General features: G+C 38.2%; 1 protein-coding gene across 4 annotated transcripts in view; it reads left to right on the top strand.

Moving 5' to 3' along the window:
- ank1a (ankyrin 1, erythrocytic a) overlaps positions 1-22,835 on the top strand; it is a 295,220-nt gene that overhangs the window by 49,597 nt on the left and 222,788 nt on the right. For all 4 annotated transcript variants that reach the window (XM_039768574.1, XM_039768575.1, XM_039768576.1 and 1 more), the window contains exon 2: positions 3,522-3,623. In XM_039768574.1, the coding sequence (XP_039624508.1) occupies positions 3,522-3,623 (102 nt within the window). The remainder of the gene's footprint in view (positions 1-3,521; positions 3,624-22,835) is intronic.

Raw genomic sequence — 22,835 nt, 5'->3', positions numbered from 1 at the left:
ACTTATTGCATACATTTTTATTTAGTTACCAAATGCTTTTTATCAAGAGTCATAATTAAATAAAGCTCTGTATTTATCTTACTATCAGACGCATGTCATATGATTGGATGTGAATTTTTTACAAATTGTTTTTCATTATTTTCATGTTGTTTGTAGCTGACAAAAGTGTCTGGTTTATGTGAAATAAATAGTCACATACTGTATAGTTATTACAAATGGAGGGCAAAATTAAACACTCTAGTAGGATTAGAAAATGCAAATCAACTTTGAATGGATTGTTCTTTAAAAATAATTGTGAACTGTAGCTAAAATTTTAGTGTAGTTATATGTATATGATGCTAAATACCACCGCATTAATTATTATTGTGACAAGACAGTTAATCAAATAAACAAAACTGTTTATGTATCACCCTAGAAGATTACTTGAATCTTTGCTATGAAAAAATTAATACTATGTTTGTTCAAAAATTATTTATTTTACATAGAGATAAATCATTGTCTGGAGCTTTATTTGCTTCAGTTTCATGGAAACTGATCTACTGTTAAAATGCAAATGTTTATTACTAAACGAATTTCTGTTCCTCAAGGCAGTTATGCTTTCAATTGGTTGTTTAGTAAGGAAGAAAAGGAAAGTGTGAAAGTTGGGGGAGAAAAAAAAGAGCAACTGGAGCACGCGAGGATGATGCATGCTGGCATTGACAGAGGCCCTGTGGGTGATTTTTGATATATGAATAATAGTAAAAATAAATTCAACAAACAACAAAAAGACAGACACAGGATTTAAGAAGATTGTGGTACTTTTGAATTGTTTGGTGAATCGATTTGAAGAAGGATTGGTGGTTTTCCATAGTGGTGGCGAGCGAATGGTAATCTGGACAAAGTGCCAGTTGGCTTGTTTTGCAAGAGTCAAGAAAGAAACGAAGAGCTTCTTCAAAAGACCAGTCATTTTCAAATCTGGGCAACGGGCTTTATGTACTGTAGTTTAAAGCTCTCATAGGAATAGTGCATTTTTAGTTTCTTGGTCTAGATTCAGCCTGTTGGCAACAATAAGGCTGCAAGTAATGGGTTTTCTTTTTTTTCTTTTTTTTCATCTGAGCTCCAATGCGTACTAACGGTAGGTAGCTACCACAAACTTTGAAGACTCCATTCACTTTACTATTACAAAATTATAAATGTACAGTGGAACCTCGGCTCACGACCATAATTCGTTCCAAAACTCTGGTCATAACCCGATTTGGTCGTGAACCGAAGTCATTTCCCCCATGGGATTGTATGTAAATACAATTAATCCATTCCTGACCGTGCGAACTGTATGTAAATATATATTTTTTAAAGATTTTTAAGCACAAATATAGTTAATCATACCATAGAATGCACAGCGTAATAGTAAACTAAATGTAAAAACATTGAATAACACTGAGAAAACCTTGAACAACAGAGAAAACTAACACTGCAAGAGTTTGCACTATAGCGCTACGAACTGCTTACTAAAAACACTTTTTTTTTATGAGTTTTAAGCACAAAAAAAAAGATTTGAAAAATCCGTAATTTAATAAACCACCAAGAAAAGTAACATTGCAACAATGCACGCTATGAACCGATCGCTGTTAAAACTGCTCGAATCTGTCTCTTTAAAAACAAGCCCGGTGCATTCTTTAACTGCCTTCTCTGCCTTATGCGTCCAGCCCTCTCTCTCTCTCACTCTTTCTCTCAATCATGTGTGTGTGTGTGTCTCTCTCTCTCTCTCTCTCGTGTGTGTGTGTGTGTCTGTCTCTCTCTCGCGCGAGCACATGTGTGTGTGTGTGTCTCTCTCTCTGTGTGTGTGTTGAGCTCTCTCTCTCGCTCTCTGCACAGGGAATGCACAGGGAGAGACTGAACACGTGCGGAAATCATTGGTGCGCACAAACCGAAAGGGAAACTGGCTTGTTCGTATACCGAGTGTGTGGTCGTGAACAGATCAACAACAACAACATTTATTTATATAGCACATTTTCATACAAACAGTAGCTCAAAGTGCTTTACATATTAAAGAATAGAAAAATGAAAGACATAATTATAAAAAATAAATCAACATTAACATCGAATAAGAGTAAGGTTCAATGGCCAGGGGGGACAGAAAAAACAAAAAAACTCCAGACGGCTGGAGAAAAAATAAATTCTGTAGGGATTCCAGACCATGATACCGCCCAGTCCCCTCTGGGCATTCTACCTAACATAAATGAAACAGTCCTCTTTGGATTTAGGGTTCTCACGGAAGGGCTTGATGATGATGATGGTCACGTAGACTTCTTCCTTTTAATCCGTCCATCATTGTTGGAGCATCATGAAGCTTTGAGTAGGTGGAGGTGGCGCAGGCCACCACCACAAAGAAACCGGAAAAAGAAACAGAAAAGAGAGTAGGGGGGGATGCAGATGCAAAAGTGTGGCGAATTTTTTGACCGTAAACCGATCTGTACATGTTCCGAGATGTTCATGAACCGAGGTTACACTGTATATATTTATGTACATAAATATCTTCTTACTCACTTAAAGAGTTTGGTTCATTACACTGCTGTTTGGGTTTGGATTTAAGAATGGAATGCCTGCTGAATAATGAATGACTAGTTTGTATTTTTGTTTGTTTGTTGAGGAAGTTATTTGCCATGAGCTGAAGTTTTGGGTATATTACATTTTTTATATTCATGAGAAAAGGGTCTTTTTAGTTTTATTTTTTTTAGTAGAAGCCAGTCTTTGGGACATTTATTTGTAGATATCACTGTCGTCCTTATCATTGCAATAGGAGACAAAGTTACAAAGTTTTGTTTTTTGCATAGGGAAAGCAGTGAGAGAGCTAAATTCTGTAGTATTTTTCGTTAAGGTCCAATGAAATATACATGAATAGACCCTTAACATATTTTCAAGTATGACAGATTAGGTGCACTGATATTTGGTTGATATGGCTTTGTGGGATAGATCATTGTTCAAGTTCTCGTTTATTGTCACATGTGCATGCAGAGTACAGTTAAATTCTTACTATTAATCTACTGTAGGTTACTTGCAATCTGCATTACAGCTGACAATCATATTTACATTACCTGTCTGTGATTGTAAATATATATATTTTAATACATGTAAATTATGAACTATCATGACATAGCAATGCATTTTGGTTAAAGGCATTACCAGGGTTGAGTTCAAGACAGGAACCATCCTTGGATGGGGTGCCAGATACTTACATACATACAGACATATTCTGTTAGAATAGGCTTTGTGTCTCCATGACTGTGTAATGGGATGTTTATAAATGAATGAGCATGTAAAAGAATAAATTCAACTAGTATGTCATTTTTTTTTATGATAAAACCTTTTAGCACATTAACATCTGGCAATTCAGACTGAACAGCCCAAAATCCATATTGTATAATTATGATGCTTATGCTGTGCTTAAAATAGGCCCAGAGGGTACACAAATATACAAATATACTCTATGAAAGAAGGTAACAAACAAAAAAAGTGATGCCTTTTTGTGTTTTTTCTTATAGGCTGATGCCGCCACAAGTTTTCTTCGAGCTGCCCGATCAGGGAACTTGGACAAGGCTTTGGACCACTTGAAGAACGGTGTAGACATTAATACAGCCAATCAGGTGAGTTACCAATAACTAAACTGAAAAAGGTAAAAGAAATTAAACATTAACATCTTTGTGATACAATTTACATTGAGAGCAGTGTCTAGACTTGTCATGATGTGTTATTTTAGAGCATTGTAACATCATACACTTTAAGCATATCCTTTAAAGTAATGGAAATGATTTTCAGGGTGGATTAACATAAAATCAGTGTAACAGACAAAACCTAAAAGAGCAATATCCCTACATTTTCTGAACCTGAAACTTATCTTAGTAGCATTCAGAAACAATACATTGCAGCATCCTCATGAACATGTTGATGCTTATTCTTACAGAGCAAAAGGAATCACTATTAATGCCAAAATGGTAATTTTAGCACACAGGAGGAAATGGAGGACCTGATGAAACATCCAGATAAATAACTGAAAGACATGCTAATTCAACAGAGGTGGTAACCAGGATGAGAACTAAATCTAGTCTCCTAAATTCTAGACACCAGCAATTGTGTCACTATTCCACCCAAATTGAAAAGAACATGTGAAAATACAACAACAGCGTTTATTTATAGAGCACATTTTCATACAAAAAAAGGTAGCTCAAAGTGTATGCTCAATATGTAGCTCAATATAACTCTATAAGTCTTATTTTCACATATTTTGTGTAAGAGACATGGCATTATAAAGTACTGAACACATGGTTTTATAAAGTATATAGAGGATTTTATCTCCTTGGTTACTTCGGTCTGCACATAAAGCCCATCAAACAGATTTAAATCAGTTTTTAAAATTTTAGATACAAATAGGAAAAATACTACTTGTATATTTAAAGAAAAGTAAAATGTGTATTTTTATTTATTTCACCTACATTAGCTAACAGAACAGAGCAGAACAGACAATCGAAGGAAAATTATGCCTCTCCATTACAAGCCGAAGAAAATATTTTGCTATATCATTAAGATAGTTATAAAGAGAGTTTAGAATGTCACAAGTTCAATCATGTATCTCTCACCAAAAGAAAAAATATGTTCTGCATATTGTGATGTACTTCATCACTTCAAAAAAAAGTTAGCTAATTCATTGATTGTTACCTGTTAAAAGACAACTTGCTATCAGATTCCAATTTAATCTATTCAGTTTTAATTTAAGTTATTCAGTTTTAATGGTTATCTCTCTTTATATTCTGCTATATTCATAACAATTATCAGGGGTGCTTTTCATAATTTACAGTTATGGCTAAATAAAATATACTAAAGAAAACTTTAGTTTTCAGCTTTCAGGTTATTATAGTCTATGTCACATTGATATATGATTTAGCTGGTGTTTATGAATAAAAAATATGATTTTCCCATTCTAATTGTCATTGTAAATTATTACAGGTTTGCTTTTAATTCTTTTTTATTATGTTTTGTACTTTTTCACTTTGGTTTTGAGACTGTAGGATGAAGTTCAGCTAAACTACTCAATAAAAGTAATATACTGACATGGCAGAAACCTACAAAATCTATAAAGAGATGATGAGACAAAATTCAAACACAGTTTTCTAGAGCTGTGAAGCAGTAGTGCTATGCTATATTATGCAACTTACATCTAATTTAATTATAATACATACTGAATATTATATTGTTTTCATTTTCATAGCGTGACAGGGTGACACAATTCTGGGTTTCATTCCTGGCCTAGACACTCTATGTGTAGAGTGTGAATGTTCTGTTTATTACCATGGGATGATTCATCAGGCACAGCAGTTTCCTTGCATATTCTAAGGCAGTGTTTCCCAGCCTTATTTCTGTGGTGGCAGACGTTTTGTAACCAAAAACATCCCAAGGCACGCCACTATTTTACTAATGACAAACACATTATATCTCATTCACTTGCTCAACTGTCCGAATGGGCGGGACTGCTGGGAAAGCTGGTAAGAAAGCAGCTTCGAGATCAGCGTTCACAGCTTTGTCCAGGCATCTGTTATGGCCACTATCCACCAGCCCAGTGAGGTTCGTTGTTGATCACACACCCATGCAGATGGACTCTAAAAGTCAGGAGACACTTCCAGATTGCTATAGCATAGTGATTGCTGAACTGCTTTAATGCCAGCTTCTCCATGTAGTCCTGTCCTCCTCAGACAGGTGTCAACCACCTGTGGAGCTTGTTCCCCTCTGTTTCAGACCCAGATGCACTGCACTATTATTTCCATGGCACATCTGGGTAACACTCATGGCACACCATTGTGCTGTGCCACACTGGTTGAAAAACACTGTTCTAAGGTATTCAAGGTTAGGTTATTGGTTACTCAGTGTGATTTAGTGCTTGTACGTGTGTGTATGTGTTGTTGAGAGAAAGTGCATGTGTGTGATGGATTGGTTATTCTACCAGAATGAATTTGGCAGAAGAAAAAAATGAGAAGTTTACCAAGTGATGTTAGGCAACTAATGGTCAACAAAATATATATAGCTCACTCTACCATCACTCCATGAAGCGTTGTGCCCCCGCCACCAATGCAGATCCATTGTTTTGCTATCTAAGAGGTAGGCAGATGGAACAGACGTAAAGCATCCTCAGGGCAACTTACCCCTGGGGCCGATGCCTACCTCATCACGGATCCCGTCTTACTGAGCTTCTTCTTTCCGGGTGGCTTTTCTCCATGACACGCCATTCCAGGGCTACCTCTGTGACGGTGTGTGTGTGGCCGCTCGCTGCCTTTTGGCCTCTTCTTGATTGCTTCTTTCCCATCTGGTCAGGAGCAGTGCTGAAGGACAGGGTATCAATGAGCTTTGGATGTGCTGCTGTTCTGCCGTGTGCGTGCCTTGCGCTGTTGTGTCAGGTCACTACAAGAATTATTTAAACTGAGTCTCCTGCCTACAGATGGCCAGGAAGTTCTATCTGGGATGCCACTTGTGGAGCACCGGTCTAACCCGACACAAACAGGATGACACAAGTTCCAGTTCAATACATACGGTTTATTTACAGCTGGGAGCGCTTTTCTCTGCTCCCCACAGCACAGTACATAAAGGACAGCACAGTAAAGCACAGTCTTCTTTTCCTTCTCTCTCTTCTATTCTCTTCCTCTCTCCTCCATCCTTCCACCTCCACACCCTCTCAAGCAAGCTTCGTCCACCTCCTCACGACTCTGGCTCCCTGAATGGAGTGAGGCGGCTTCTATTATTCAGGTTCTGGGAGTGTTCCAGTTGGCTCATCAGTATTACCTGGAATCACTTCCAGGTGTGGTAGAAGTCCACTATAAGGCTGTGCAGCTCCCCCTGGTGGCCCCCACTAAACCAACAGGGCTGCATGAAACTCCAACTCCAGCCTGTGCCTCTAATGTCGCTGCTGTATCTCGACCCGGACGTCATATTTCTCCCTCGTCGGAGATACATCCATTGTGGGTCCCGCTGGAGATTCTGAATGGACGCCTCGAAAGAAATTAACTCTTTCTGGTCTGATTTTCGGCACCCTCCGCATAATGCAGATAGGAATGCTGACCACAGCATATTGGTCAGCTTAGCTCGGTCAACTAACACCACTGTCGAATGTGACAGCAGCATTGTCAGCTTTGGTCTACTGAACATCTGCTCACTCACGAGCAAGGGACATCTCATTCAGGATCTCCTCATTGACCGTAAGTTTGACTTTCTCTGTTTAACCGGGACTTGGCAGCAACCTCAAGACTTCTCACAACTTAATGAATCCCCCAGGGTATGTTTACCCTTATCAACCCCGTGCCTCTGGCTGTGGTGGAAGAGTCGCGATAATTTACCGCGAGAAGTGGAAAGTTCTAGCATTGCCTGCTCCTGCTGCTAGTTCTTTTGAATCAACTGTGTGTCAATTGTCTGGGCCAGTTCCTACCATCATTACAACTGTCTACCGTCCTCCTAAATTAAACAACTTTTTGAATGATCTTGCTACCTTTCTCACCCATTTATCTGTAATTACACCAAATATAATTCTGCTGGGGGATTTTAAAATACACCTGGACAATATCAATATCCCTCTCACTAGAGACTTTTTATCTTGTCTGGAGAGTTTTGGATACCAGCAGCACACTGATGTTCCTACCCATTGTAAAGGATATTCTGGACCTGATCTGCTGCTCTGGTGTTGTTCCTCTCGATCTTACAGCAGATGAACTCACTACAACCGATCATTTTCTCCTTTCATTCAATGTCAAACTTACCTTTTCTGTTTCTAAGCCCCCCCGTCTCATAGCCTTTTCGTAACATCAAGAATATTAATTTGAATTTGCTGTCTTCTAGAATTGCTTCCCAAATTGACTTTTATAATTTATCCAATCCCATTGAACTGGTCTCATATTATAACATTTCTCTTAATGGTATACTTAATTCTCTTTCTCCGCTAAAAAACAGAACTGTTTCCTTTTTTTTTCTGCCCCCTGGTTTACACCCGAACTTCGGCTCCTGAAACCTAAGGGCAGGCAACTTAAAAGGCTATATAAAAAATCTGGACTCTTTGTCTACAAAGAGATGCATAAAAATCATGTACTCTATTACAAGGATTGTATAGCCCAAACCAAATCTAACTATTACACTCAGTTACTCCAGACTCTTTACCATCTCACCTTTACTCAACTGCTTTCTGTAATTCTCTAATGTCCTTTCTTAATGAGAAAATCCAGAGGATACATCAGCACCTCTGTCCAGATCCTCTCGGTATTTCTTCTGAATTACACTCGTCTATTCACTCTTTTTCTTCTTTCCAGCTTCCCACATCCTCTGAAATCTCAGATCTCATCTGCAAATCTAAGTTATCTACTTGTCAGTTGGACCCCCTGCCTACAGTTCTGGTTAAAGCCTGCCTCCCCTCTTTAGTCCCTCTCATTTCTGCCATCATTCACTCTTCTCTTACTACTGGTATTTTTACCTTATCTCTCAAAACTGCAGCTATAACCCCAATATTGAAAAAAACCTGGTGGTGATCCTACTAACTTCAATAATTTTCGCCCTATCTCTAACTTGCCCTTTATCTCCAAAATCCATCCATCCATCCATTTTCTAACCCGCTGAATCCGAATACAGGGTCACGGGGGTCTGCTGGAGCCAATCCCAGCCAACACAGGGCACAAGGCAGGAACCAATCCTGGGCAGGGTGCCAACCCACCGCAGGACACACACAAACACACCCAGCACACACTAGGGCCAATTTAGAATCGCCAATCCACCTAACCTGCATGTCTTTGGATTGTGGGAGGAAACCGGAGTGCCCGGAGGAAACCCACGCAGACACGGGAGAACATGCAAACTCCCGCAGGGGGACCCGGGAAGCGAACCCGGGTCTCCTAACTGCGAGGCAGCAGCGCTACCACTGCGCCACCGTGCCGCCCCCTATCTCCAAAATTCTTGAAAAAATAGTAGCTATCCAACTTCATGCCCATTTATCTCATAATAATCTATATAAAAGTTCCAATCTGGTTTTCGCCCCCTTCATAGTATGGAAAAGGCACTTGTTAAAATCACAAATGACCTTGTTATGGCTGCTGACTCCGGCCTAATCACTATTCTCATCCTCCTTGATCTGAGTGCGGCCTTTGATACTATTTGTCATACCACTTTCCATAATAGATTATCTTTGATTGACATTACCCACATTCCACTTGATTGGTTTAGATCCTACCTCTCAGGCCGCACTCAGTTCATACAGCTTAAAACCTTCACTTCCGAACCCTACTACCCTGCTACTTCAGGTGTGCCCCAGGGCTCTGTCCTGGGGCCTCTTCTTTTTATCATTTACCTTCTTCCCCTTGGCAATATTTTCCATAAGTATAACATTAATTTTCACTGTTATGCTGATGACACCCAGCTCTACTTTGCTAGTAAACCCACCTCCTCTTTTCCACCAACTTGGCTTATTGACTGCATTGCTGAAATTAAATCCTGGTTCTCTTCAAATTTTCTTAAATTAAACAGTGACAAAACTGAGGTTCTCCTCATTGGGTCAAAATCATCGTTATCCAAAACCAATAATCTTTCTCTTATTATTGATAACTCTGTTGTTTCCCCATCACCTCAGGTCAAGAGTCTTGGTGTCATCCTCAACAGTACTCTATCCTTCCAATCTCACATTAATAACATCACCCGGTCTGCTTACTTCCACCTACGTAATATTAAACACATTTGCCCCTCCCTCACTCCTCATACCACTGCCATTCTTGTTCACAGTCTTGTTACTTCTCGGCTGGACTACTGCAATTCACTCCTGTTTGGTCTCCCTAATAAATCTCTCCATAAGCTTCAGTTAGTCCAGAATTCTGCAGCACGCATCATTACTCGAACCTCATCTATTCACCATATTACTCCGGTCTTGCAGCAGCTCCATTGGCTCCCGATTAAGTTTCGAACTGATTTTAAGATTCTGTTAAAAACATTTAAGGCCATGCATAACCTCGCCCCTTAATATCTGTCTGACCTTCTTCATGTTGCCATTCCCTCCCATAACCTTAGAATCTCTTGCTCTATACATTTGACTGTCCCTCTCGCTTGTCTAACCACCATGGGGAGCAGAGCATTCAGCCATTCTGCTCCCAAGCTCTGGAATTCATTACCTGCCAAGCAAATATCAAATCATATTCTTCCTTCAAATGTGAACTTAAAACGCATCTGTTTAAAATGGCTTTTTCTTAATGATTACAGTGGTTATGTTTGGTTTTAAATATTTTTTGATGTTTTTAGTTGTTTATAATTGTGCCTTTTATTTATTTATTTATTGTTTGTTCGGCATCCTTGAGTTTTCAGAAAGGCGCCTTGTATGAATAAAATGTATTATTATTATTAGTAGTAGTCCGTGGTGCCATAGCCGCCCAGGAGGGTGCCCTCTAGCATATATATGTATATATATATATATATATATATATATATATATATATATATATATATATATATATATATAGAGAGAGAGAGAGCGAGAGAAGTTTACAGGCTCAAATGCCGTCATTTTTGAGTAAGTTTTGAGTAGAATTTAATTTGACTTTACTATGCTTATGCAAAATGTCATTTTTAGTGTTTAATCAACCCCATTTGCTCTTAGTGAATTCACATAAACAGTCACAATTCTTCATTTACTTGTAAAAGAACTGTTGCAACTCTCACAACTTTACAACAACTGTTTATTTCATGTATAACCCAAAATGACACAATTAGTGCTGCAATGGGCTTTAACAGGCCCTGTTTTTTGACAGCCCCCCAGAATTGCCTTGCAGGGAAAAACATGGAAGAAATCTTGGGAAGGGTAATACAGAGAGAGACCACTTTCCAGGTAGGTTGGACATGGAGTGGCTGTCAAAAAATGGAGTAAATACACACAACTAATCCTCTTCACAGACCTAGATGGCCAATCTATCATTGAATATAATATAATAATACTGTACAATAGTGCAATAGTAATAGTACAAACTGCAAAGCAAATTTCAAGAATAGATTACTGTATATTATTTACTAAATACAGAACTGTATTGTCCTGGAGCCAACAAGCTGCCTCCCCCTTACAGGCCATTCCACAGCTACTGAATCAGTGCTGGGCTGGACAGTCTGTTGATAGGACCCTTGTACCCAATGATTCTAATGCTCCTTTCTCAGACATGACTTTACCATAGACAAGCAAACAACTTGGCAGTAGAGCAGTGCCAGATGTGAATACCAAGAAGAGAAACAGAGCAGGCAAGCATTAATAACAGTTTATAACTTTCATATTACAGTAAAACCTTGGATTGTGAGTAACTTGGTCTGAGAGTGTTTTGCAAGACAAGCTAAAATTTTTCATACATTTTAACTTGATAAACGACCGAGGTTTTGCAATACGAGTAGTACGTATACACTTTGTCCGCCAAGCATTATGTGGGGATTGTGGGTAATCGTCTCCCATGCTTGTTCTCAGTGGGCTTCCTAACTCATAGAGTCAACATCCGTATGAGTGTATACTGTTTACTATAGCATGATGACCATGTGTGTGTGCTGTAGCATGCAAGTCCGTGTCATGTACCCCAAAACACGAGGCTGAGTCTCAGCGTGAAACAGAAACAGCACGGTTATTTATTGTAACCGGATCTACCTCTCTCCTATACAGAGACACAGCTATAAGACAGGGTCATGACTAGGTTAGAGGCTAAGTAATACTGTGCTCTTGAATTTATAATGTTCCTTGCATCACCCATCGATGGCAGGCACTTATAGCTTTACCGTGATCTTTTCTGATTCACTTTTATGGCGAACTGCTACAGCTCTGGGAGCCTGCGGTTGCTTCGGGATGCTCTTCCGCGTGTTGTCCCAATGTTGAGGAATCCCAAAAGAGTTTAGAAACCTTACAGTGAGTAAAGCATTTTTTTATTTTGTGTCCAAGTGTAGTGACTGTTCAGGCAAAAGCAACTATCATTGGATAGGTTCCTTGTTAAAGTTGCAAAAAAAGAACATTCCAGTGAGCCAACAGATAGCAGGGATTCTGTTAGTTAGAGTGAAGGTCATCCTACACAATAACTCTCCTCCTCCTCCTCTCCCCTCTCTCTCTCATCTCTCTCACACCAGCCATGATTGTTTTCAAAGGTTAATTTGTTTTACGTTTTACTTTATATCTTGTATTAATTGTTTTTATATAAATATTTGTGGGTTGTGAAACAAATTATCTGAGTTTCCATTATTTCTTATGGGGAAATTCACTTTGATATATGAGTGCTTTGGATTACAATCACATTTCCGGAACGAATTATGCTCACAAACCATGGTTTGACTGTACTTACATTGTAGTACTAATGACTAACCATAGAGATGGAGTATGCACAACTAGTCAGCTCTACTCAGGGTATGCTAAACTGAAGTAGTGAGTCTTCAGCAGGGATTTAAGTGGCACCTCTTATATGAGCCTGCAGACCATTCCACAGTTTCAGAGCCCTGTAACTAAAACCATGACTTCCCACTGTTATTTTATTAATCCTTGGAATCTTAAGCAGACCAGCATTTTGAGATCTTAATGTACACTCTGGTATAAGTAATAAGTAAGTATACATAATATTCCATTCCATTCCATTCTCTTCCGCTTATCCGGGGTCGGGTCGTGGGGGCAGCAGCTTGAGCATAGAGGCCCAGACTTCCCTCTCCCCGGCCACTTCTTCCAGCTCTTCCGGGAGAATCCCATGGCACATAGTCCCTCTAGCATGTCCTGGGTCTTCCCCGGGGCCTCCTCCCGGTTGGACATGCCCGGAACACCTCACCAAGGAGGTGTCCAGGAGGCATCCTGATCAGATGCCCGAGCCACCTCATCTGACTCCTCTTGATGCGGAGGAGTAGCGGCTATACTCTGTGCCCCTCCCTAATATATATATATAATATATAATATAATATATATGTAATATATAATATAATATATATGTAAGTATATAAGTATAAGTAAAGTTCAAAAGTAAACAGGGCTTTGGCCATTTAATGCTTTATATGCTAAAAGGGGGATTTTGAAATCTGCCCTAAACTTAACCAGGAGCCAGTGTAAGGATATAATAACAGGATGTTACGTATGTGTTCGTATTTTCTTGTTCTAGTAATAATTCTTGCAGCAGCATTTTGAATTATCTGAAAGTTGTATAAAGAACAGTTTGAACAGCCAGTGAACAACGCATTACAGTAGTCTATCCTACCAGAAATAAATGCATGAATTAATTTCTCAGTATCCTGCATGTTTAGAAAATGGCTTCATTTTCCAACATTTTCAAATTGGAAAAAACATGCTTTGGACTGTTTTGTATTATATGCTTTAAATGACATACTAGTGTCAAAAATAGTGCCTTGATTGTGGGCTGATTCAGTAAAACTAATGGTGATTCTAACTAAATTAAATAATTATAAAATATTGTTGCAATCAGCATCATTCCCTCCAATATTTAACATATCTGATTTATTTGTGTTTAAAGACATCCATGTAGTCATTTAACTCAGTTACACATCTAATTAAGGACAACATCGGAGAAACTTCATTTAGTCTAAAAGAAATGTATAACTGGGCATCATCTGTGTACAAGTGAAAATTAACATGTTTTCTAATGGTAAATCCCAATAGAAGCATGTACAGTGAAAACAGCAAAGGTCCCAGTACTGAGCCCTGCGGGACACCATCTCACTTCTCTGTGTAGTGATGGAATACCGTCAGCACATTCCTGTACGTAGTGGAATCAATTTTATAAATAAGAACTAAACCAGGCAAGCACAACATCATTTACCAGTCTGCGTAGTAAAGTAGAATGGTCAATGGTGTGAAACACTGCACTTAAATCTAATAAAATAATTGCAATGAAATTTCCTTCATCAGAAGGCATCAGAATGTCATTTACAACACGTATTAGTGGTGTTTCTGTACAATGACTGATGCGGAAGACAGAGTGGCATTGCTTAAATAAATTGTGATGCTTAAGGTGAGACTGAAGCTGATTCGCAACTACTTTTTCAAGTATTTTAGAGAGAAAGGGTAAATTTTAAGTGTTTAAAAATTATAAAGTGTATGTGTGTCTATGTCTAACTTTTTAAATAATAGTTTGGTAACTGACATTTTTAGTGCATCAGGTACTAGTTTTGTTGGCACTGGATCTAGTTCATGTTTCATTTTAGAAATTAAAGTTAAGAATTGTTCTGTTACAGTTCTGTTACAGGATTACAATTTCTAAAGTGTTTATGCAATGCGAGACAGCATTTGCCAAGCTAGTACTGTATGAAGTTTGCACTGTGATGCTGAGATATGGGATCTTATATTTTGGATTTTCTCATTAAAGAAGTTCATAAATGCTTTACTGCTGATGTCCGTTGGTATTTATTCACTGTAGTTCTGAACTCCCATTTGTTAAATTAGCCACTGTTCTAAACAGTACACAAGGGTTATTGTTGTTGTTATCTATTATTTTAGAATAGTAGCCTGAGTGAGCGTTAAAGAGAGCTAGTTTATATTTTTTTTAACACTTTCTGCCCATGCAATTCAAAACACCTGCAACTTTGTTTTTCTCCATCTACACTCCAGTTTTCAACACTCTAATTTTAGATCTCAAGTGCTTTCATTCAATTAGGGTGAGTTTCTCCATGTTTTACTTTACGGGGAGCCATTGTGTCCAAAGCTCTCTCAATGTTATATTAAATTTGATGTTAGCTGATCTATACTGTTTTCCACGATTACACTTGACTTACTCAAAATATCTAGAAATTTTGAAGCAGAGTTACAATCTAGATATCACACTGTCTGTTTTAATCTGTGAATGTATTGGTAAGGGCAGAACCAAATCAAATGTAATTAGGTAGTGATCAGAAATAATTTCATTTAAAGAAGTAAAATTTACATTTTGAATATCAGTTCTGTGTGTTACAATTAAATCAATTGCGTACTTATGATTATGAGTTAGACCAGCGTTTCTCAACTTTTAAGTATTTGTATTTATGAGTTTTCATAACAGTTTTAATCGCGTCCCAACTAACGCTTTTTGGAAAGGAGCCCACTAATACCAATTTGTTCTTTCTTAATTAATGATATATCATAGATGCATATTTTATTATACCTATTTAACTTTTATTGACATTTATCTAACTCTATATTTATTGTTCTAGTATCAGAATGTACACTCACCTAAAGGATTATTAGGAAAACCTGTTCAATTTCTCATTAATGCAATTATCTAATCAACCAATCACATGGCAGTTGCTTCAATGCATTTAGGGGTGTGGTCCTGGTCAAGACAATCTCCTGAACTCCAAACTGAATGTCAGAATGGGAAAGAAAGGTGATTTAAGCAATTTTGAGCGTGGCATGGTTGTTGGTGCCAGACGGGCTGGTCTGAGTATTTCACAATCTGCTCAGTTACTGGGATTTTCACGCACAACCATTTCTAGGGTTTACAAAGAATGGTGTGAAAAGGGAAAAACATCCAGTATGCGGCAGTCCTGTGGGCGAAAATGCCTTGTTGATGCTAGAAGTCAGAGGAGAATGGGCCGACTGATTCAAGCTGATAGAAGAGCAACTTTGACTGAAATAACCACTCGTTACAACCGAGGTATGCAGCAAAGCATTTGTGAAGCCACAACATGCACAACCTTGAGGCAGATGGGCTACAACAGCAGAAGACCCCACCGGGTACCACTCATCTCCACTACAAACAGGAAAAAGAGGCTACAATTTGCACGAGCTCACCAAAATTGGACAGTTGAAGACTGGAAAAATGTTGCCTGGTCTGATGAGTCTCGATTTCTGTTGAGACATTCAAATGGTAGAGTCAGAATTTGGTGTAAACAGAATGAGAACATGGATCCATCATGCCTTGTTACCACTGTGCAGGCTGGTGGTGGTGGTGTAATGGTGTGGGGGATGTTTTCTTGGCATACCTTAGGCCCCTTAGTGCCAATTGGGCATCGTTTAAACCTGAGCATTGTTTCTGACCATGTCCATCCCTTCATGACCACCATGTACCCATCCTCTGATGGCTACTTCCAGCAGGATAATGCACCATGTCGCAAAGCTCGAATCATTTCAAATTGGTTTCTTGAACATGACAATGAGTTCACTGTACTAAAATGGCCCCCACAGTTACCAGATCTCAATCCAATAGAGCATCTTTGGGATGTGGTGGAACGGGAGCTTTGTGCCCTGGATGTGCATCCCACAAATCTCCATCAACTGCAAGATGCTATCCTATCAATATAGGCCAACATTTCTAAAGAATGCTTTCAGCACCTTGTTGAATCAATGCCACGTAGAAGTAAGGCAGTTCTGAAGGCGAAAGGGGGTCAAACACCGTATTAGTATGGTGTTCCTAATAATCCTTTAGGTGAGTGTATTTTAAGTTAAATTGTTTTGGTTTCAATAGATGTATTTTTCATATTTTTGATTCTTGTTTTCTTTTTTCACATCGTCACGCCCCCCTTTTTGTTACTTCGCGCCCCCCTAGGGGGGCCCCCCACAGTTTGAGAACCACTGAGTTAGACCATTGGCAACCTGAAAAAATCTTATTGAATTTAACAAAGAAGTAAAATATTTGCTAAAAGTGTCAGTTTCCACATCAGTGTGTACATTAAAACCCCCCATCAACACTACATAATCATAATTTATAGCCAAATCAGTTAAAAGGTTGCCAAATTCAGTCATGAACAATACATATGGCCTTGGCGCTATAATTGTGCTAATATCTATTTTAATAAAATTTGTGCCTCAAGGGATGTGAATTTTCCTAATTTTTTATAAGTGGTTTGTATTTTGTCACAATGAATTATTCCAAGGCCACTTCCTAGGTAATTTTATTATTGTGTACATCTTCTGCACTTGCATCATCAGCTGTAATGATTTATTACAATCCAGCAAGTGAGTAATTTTCATTTGCAACACTAGTGTCAGCAGTTGTTTTCACTTTCATCTGTTGACATACCTATGTGCTACCTACATCTGATCGTGCCCACCTTATTAAGCTGCGCTGCAATACCTTAATACTGTATATAGCAGTCATGTAAGAGAAAATGTGGAGGAATCAAAGAGAAGCAAATTACACTTAGTGTTTCTGCATTGCACCTTCCTACCTTTGTTCCAGCCAGTTAGTATTGTTCAAATGTTTTCAAGTTTTGTGTAATGATTTAAAAATTGGCACGTCTGTTGATGTATCATTGTAAATAATATTAACAATGTTCCTAGGATTCTGTTTGCTTTCTGCTATCTTTGGCATCTTTAGTTGATCTAAAAATTACCCTAAAATTACATTAACTGAACTGCCATTACATGGAGTTGTTATGCTCTGCTGCTGTTACAATGCAGTTGTGCACAATGACATACAAAATAATAATGTAAAAAGAGAAATTCTCCATAGAGATTGGAGGTGGGGTATCATTTACTTTTCTTATGGAATAGACTAAGTCTTCATGTCTGGACACTTGAATCACTTATAAGGAAAGATGATTATTTTGCACAAACACCAATTAAACTAACCTTCTCATCTCTTAGACATGAGGAGAATGTGCAAGATTTACAAAGAGGCTACACAGTATCAACCACTGAATCATCAATACTGTCAAAATCATCCAACACTTCGGTAAATGAAGCATCACCAAGTTTTTTTTTTTATTATTTATTTGTTGCTTTCTGCAGTTACATTTTTCACTCAGTGTTTTCCTATGTGCAAGTCCAAAATGTTTTTAAATAAACCATAGTAATGTATCCTGCTCTTGTAAGTTGCCTTGGATGAAATATGCAGTGATAATAATAACAGGCATGGATGTTCCACTTCCTGCTTATTTTATCAAACTTCTCTTTTAACATGGGGTTGAATATTTGTGCCCCAAAACATTTGATTTTCCCTTAAATCCCAGGAGCATTTGGTGTTATTGCTAGCAATCTGATTCTGACAGAGCAATAGATCTGCATTGAAATGGGTAAATAAAGTTGATCAATACTACTCTATAAGACTTTCTCACAGGCAACACTTACAAATCCATCAGTCCATACAAACATTTTTAAATAAAACGCAACAAAAGCTGTCAGTTAATCATATTAGAGTGTATTAGGCCTAAATTCATCACGTAACATCTCTAATTACGTTGAATAAACTGGTGTCTTATAAACATTTATTGGCCATTATACACATGACATTCTTTTGGTCATTGCAGTTCATTCTGTTCGCTTCTGAAATATCTTCCTGCGGCTAATCTCATATTCTGTCTATGCCAGAATATGTGCCATTTAGAGACTGCTTTGTAATGTATTGTGGGAATGTGTTGTCAGTAGCATACTACTTGTTTTCCCTTGATGCTTCGCTCATCATATTTATTTCACTAGTTATGATACATCTGTGTGAGTTTGTTATAGACTTGCTATCCGAAGATGTGCAGCAGTTTACATCATTATGCCTATCAGTCAATCAAAAATAATTTATTTTGAATTCTTACACTGTAAGTATCATCCCAAGGCACACTGCAAAAAGGATTTTCCAACAAATTTCAAGACAATATAGGCAGTAAGAGTACTAGTGATGTAAGTTTTATTTATTTATATATAGTATATACACACAAACACACACACACACATATATATATCTATTATATAAAAAAAATCTTGGGTCGAGGCGTGATAATCTCGGAGAGACACATTGAAGTTCCGCGAGACTACTTGCAAGTCACACCCTACTTACAAACAATTTCTCTGAGGCACTTTAACGTCGAACGAGACAAGGAAGTGAGATAAAAGGACAGCTGCTGTACAAGCTTTTAAATGATTGGGCACAGCGCGATATGACATACTAGTGATGTAAGTTTTATTTGTTTGTGTGTATATACTTATCACAAACTCCACAAAGAGCCATAGCAAGGTTTGGGGCAGCCACCCGTATATTTGGCTTCCTGACTGCAAATTGACATAAATGATAGCACTGCTCTGCACAAAACCAAGTTTCAAAACAGAACTGAAGGAATAGGGAAATGGTGGAGGCTTTTAAAGGGGGAGACAGGAAGTGAAGTCAAAGGGGTCGGGCTCATGAGGGTCTTCAGCCATAGGCTCGAGCCCGGACATGACATCGCAGAGGCTGGAGCCGGCAAGGTCTTCTTCCATAGGCTCGGACCCGGAAGTGACATTAACAGGACCATGTGGGATCTCCCGTGAATGGTTTGCAGGAAAGGAAGAAAAACAGTCAGTGCACTCTGCCACATCCCAGTATGATTTGTAATTGCCCTTACTCAAGCCCTTTAGCTGCCTACCATGCGCACGTGTGTGACATACTATATACAGTGGAACCTCAGTTCACAAACATCTCGGTACACGTACAAATCGGTTTACAACCAAAAAGTTTGCCAAACTTTTGCCTCTGTTTACGACCACACACTCGGTATACGAACAAGCCTGTTTCCCTTTCTGTTTGTACGTGTTCAGTCTCTTCCTGTGCATTTCCTGTTCAGCGAGCGAGCGAGAGAGTGCGACACACACGCACACAGGTGCGTGAGAGAGAGAGATACACACACACAGGCACGTGAGAGAGACACACACACGCGCGCACGAGAGAGAGACACATGCACACATGATAGAGAGAGCTGGACGCATAAGGTAGAGAAGGCAGTTAAAGAATGCACTGGACTTGTTTTTGTTTTCATTTCTATTTACAGCGATCGGTTCGTAGCGTGCAGTGTTACTTTTCTTGGTGGTTTATTAAATTATGGATTTCTCAAATGTTCATTTTTTCCCTGTACTTAACACTCATTAAAAAAAAGTGTTTTTAGCGAGCGGTTCTTAGCACTATAGCGCAAACTATTGCAGTGTTAATTTTTTCTGTTGTTCAAGGTTTTCTCAGTGTTATTCAATGTTTTTACATTTAGTGTACTATTACCCTATGCATTCTATGGTATAATTAACTATATTTGTGCTTAAAAACTAAAAAAAATATATATATTTACATACAGTTTGTACGGTCTGGAACGGATTAATTGTATTTACATACAATCCTATGGGGAAAATTGCTTCGGGTCACGACCAAATCGATTTACGAGTTTTGGAACAAATTATGGTCGTGAACTGAGGTTCCACTGTATACACACAAACACACACACACATACTGTATATATATAAATATCTATTATATAAAAAAATTTTATATAGAAATTGAGAGAAAAGGACAGCTGCTGTACAGGCTTTTAAATGATCGTCGCGCAGCATGACATGCAGATACGCAACTCGGTAGCAGCTAGCAACAAGCCAGCAGCTGATCCGTCCTTAGGGTGCATTCAGCCACCCCCATTCACAACGCGAGCGGCAGTGACGCAGTGCCTAGCATGAAGCTACACCACACCACTGGGGGTGGGGGTTGTGGGGTGGATGAGCGAAGCGAGTAGGGGGTACAGCCCTCTAGTATATAAACACATATATATATATATATGTGTGTGTGTGTGTGTGTGCGTGTGTTTGTCTGTATTGATACGAAAAGCCAGAGAAAATAATAGTCAGTTTATAAGACAATGCACAGAAGTAAGAGTCAACAATAATAAATGGAACCAATGACAATGTTACCAATTTTAAATTCTCAAATTGAAGTTGGAACAGATAGGGCTATGCCTTCAATTTGGAGATCAGGGCCAGATATAGATACATTAAAGGGGAAATGTTTTAACATTATGCTAAAAAGGTTTGTAAACTTGTTCTTCTGTCATTGAAGTTCCCGAGCAGTTTCGCCTGAAGCAACAAAGACATAAACACAAATGTGTGTTGATTTTTATTCCAAGTGAGCTGTTAGTCACAGATTCAAAATTTTAGTTCAAATATTTATTTTTTCAGTTTTTACCTTCTGCAGACTTTACCTGCTTTAAGACACTCCTGTTACTTTTCAAGATTTTGCTGTACTTAACTAGTAATTATGACTTACAAAGAGAAAAATAATTTCATTGGTCAAGTAATTAGAGCAGATAGACTAAGACAAATGCTGTGGTCATTGTAGGCTGATTGGCAGGGAAGGTGATTTGCACAGTAGAGTAGTTTCCATAGAAAGATGATTTCTGCAGTGTCTTCTGCTGTGAGTTTTGCCTTATATGTAAGAGCCTGTGAACTTGGGAAATTTTGTACAAGGCGTGTCACTGGGAGGGTGAGCTCTGCTATTATCGGCAAGACACAGCTGCAGATGGACAGCTCTATCAGTATTCTGATCAGTGACGTGCACAGACATTTTAGAGGGCAGTGTCTCAAAAGGCGAGAAGGAGCACTTTACAGGACAGTATTTGTCACATTTTAATCCTGGACACAAATTACTACCTACCTTTAATTCTGTGTTTTTAATTTCTCTGAAAATTTAGGTGTAACTTCATTGGCCATTGTACTATTTACAAATTTGTAATGTTTGTCCTTGATTATGGATTATGTCAGATATATCAGAAAAGAGACTACACTACCTCTACTGCACGTATACTTTCTTTCCCTAATACAATATATAATTAAAGAATTCCCATCTAGTTATGATACAGCTACCTTTAGTTATAGCAAGATTTTAAATCATAGCACATCAAATCAAAGTTTTTTCTCCTCATAAAGTGCCTATTTTGGGTTAGATATTCAGGGATACTCTAGAACTGATTATCTAGCACCATATATGAGTTGTTTTTTTTTGGGCAATATACTTTCAAAAAGAAATTACAACAGTATGATCTAGAAACATGAAGTACAATTATTTAATAAATACTATATTAAGATCTCTCAGTAGCAAAAACAAGGCAAAAATAAACTTTTCCTTTCTAAGTGCAGTCAGATTTTCAGTTTCATAGTAAGAACTATTAAAACTAGGCCTCCTGCCTGCTTATACTGTAAAAATTGGGTAAATATAAACACAGAACAAATATAAAAATAATGACATCATTTTCATTATTAAAGAGAAGACTCTTAATATATAAAGCAATTAAAACTTCCCAGAAATGGATCCATCAAAAACTGGCACCTGCCTAAATCATCCTTTTACGCTTAGCTATTTAAATTGTATTCATCAGTTTTTTGAAAATGGACATATTACTTGCTCATTACTATACTGTATGAAGTTGCTTTGATGCATAATACTATTATTGCATTTACTGTTAACACAATGGGATTGTTACATGGTTCATCTTCTTAGTAAAGGCGCTTTGGTTATCATTACTAAAGCAAAAAATATTCAAATGTCCATCAGAGGGCACTATCACTCACTCATATGAGATCATACACTGAAGCATTTCTACAGGGTTGTTTTTGAACTCTGGCAACAAACTTGAGTCTAAGTGAAAACAATCAAATTCCAGGGAATATGTTAACAAGGATCTGCTTTCATCATAAAGATAAATACAAATCACTGCTAATCTCAAACAATTTGGTTTAAAAATGCAACACAATTTGTGTTTGCACTTTAGCTCATGCTGTAAAACAGCTTTCATGTTCTGTTCTCAAGTGCCTGAGTCATTCCAGAGTGAGTGTACGATTGACATCACTCTTCAGCGTTAAAAACCCCCATTGTTACAGAGAATAGCTAAATTTACTATGAAGGCTTCATTTTTGCTGCCCTACATTGAGACCAGAGGAATTGCTGCTATGAGAAATCACATCCTCAAAGGTGAGTTAAACAAAAGTCCTGTCAAAAAGAAATATTCTCAACGGTGTCATGATGGGGAATCAATAGATTTGATCTACTCACCACAAAAGACGAAGTGCTAGGCGCCAGTGACTCAAACACAAAAAATGTGTTATGAATTTCCTTTTTGACCCATCGGTCTGTCAAGACTTGATTTTTGCCTTTACATAA

This window comes from Polypterus senegalus, chromosome 11 (assembly GCF_016835505.1).
Source record: "Polypterus senegalus isolate Bchr_013 chromosome 11, ASM1683550v1, whole genome shotgun sequence".
In the NCBI taxonomy this organism is placed as follows: Eukaryota; Metazoa; Chordata; class Cladistia; order Polypteriformes; family Polypteridae; genus Polypterus; species Polypterus senegalus.
The sequence above is the reverse complement of the archived record's forward strand: the minus strand, read 5'-3'. Positions and strand labels throughout refer to the sequence as shown.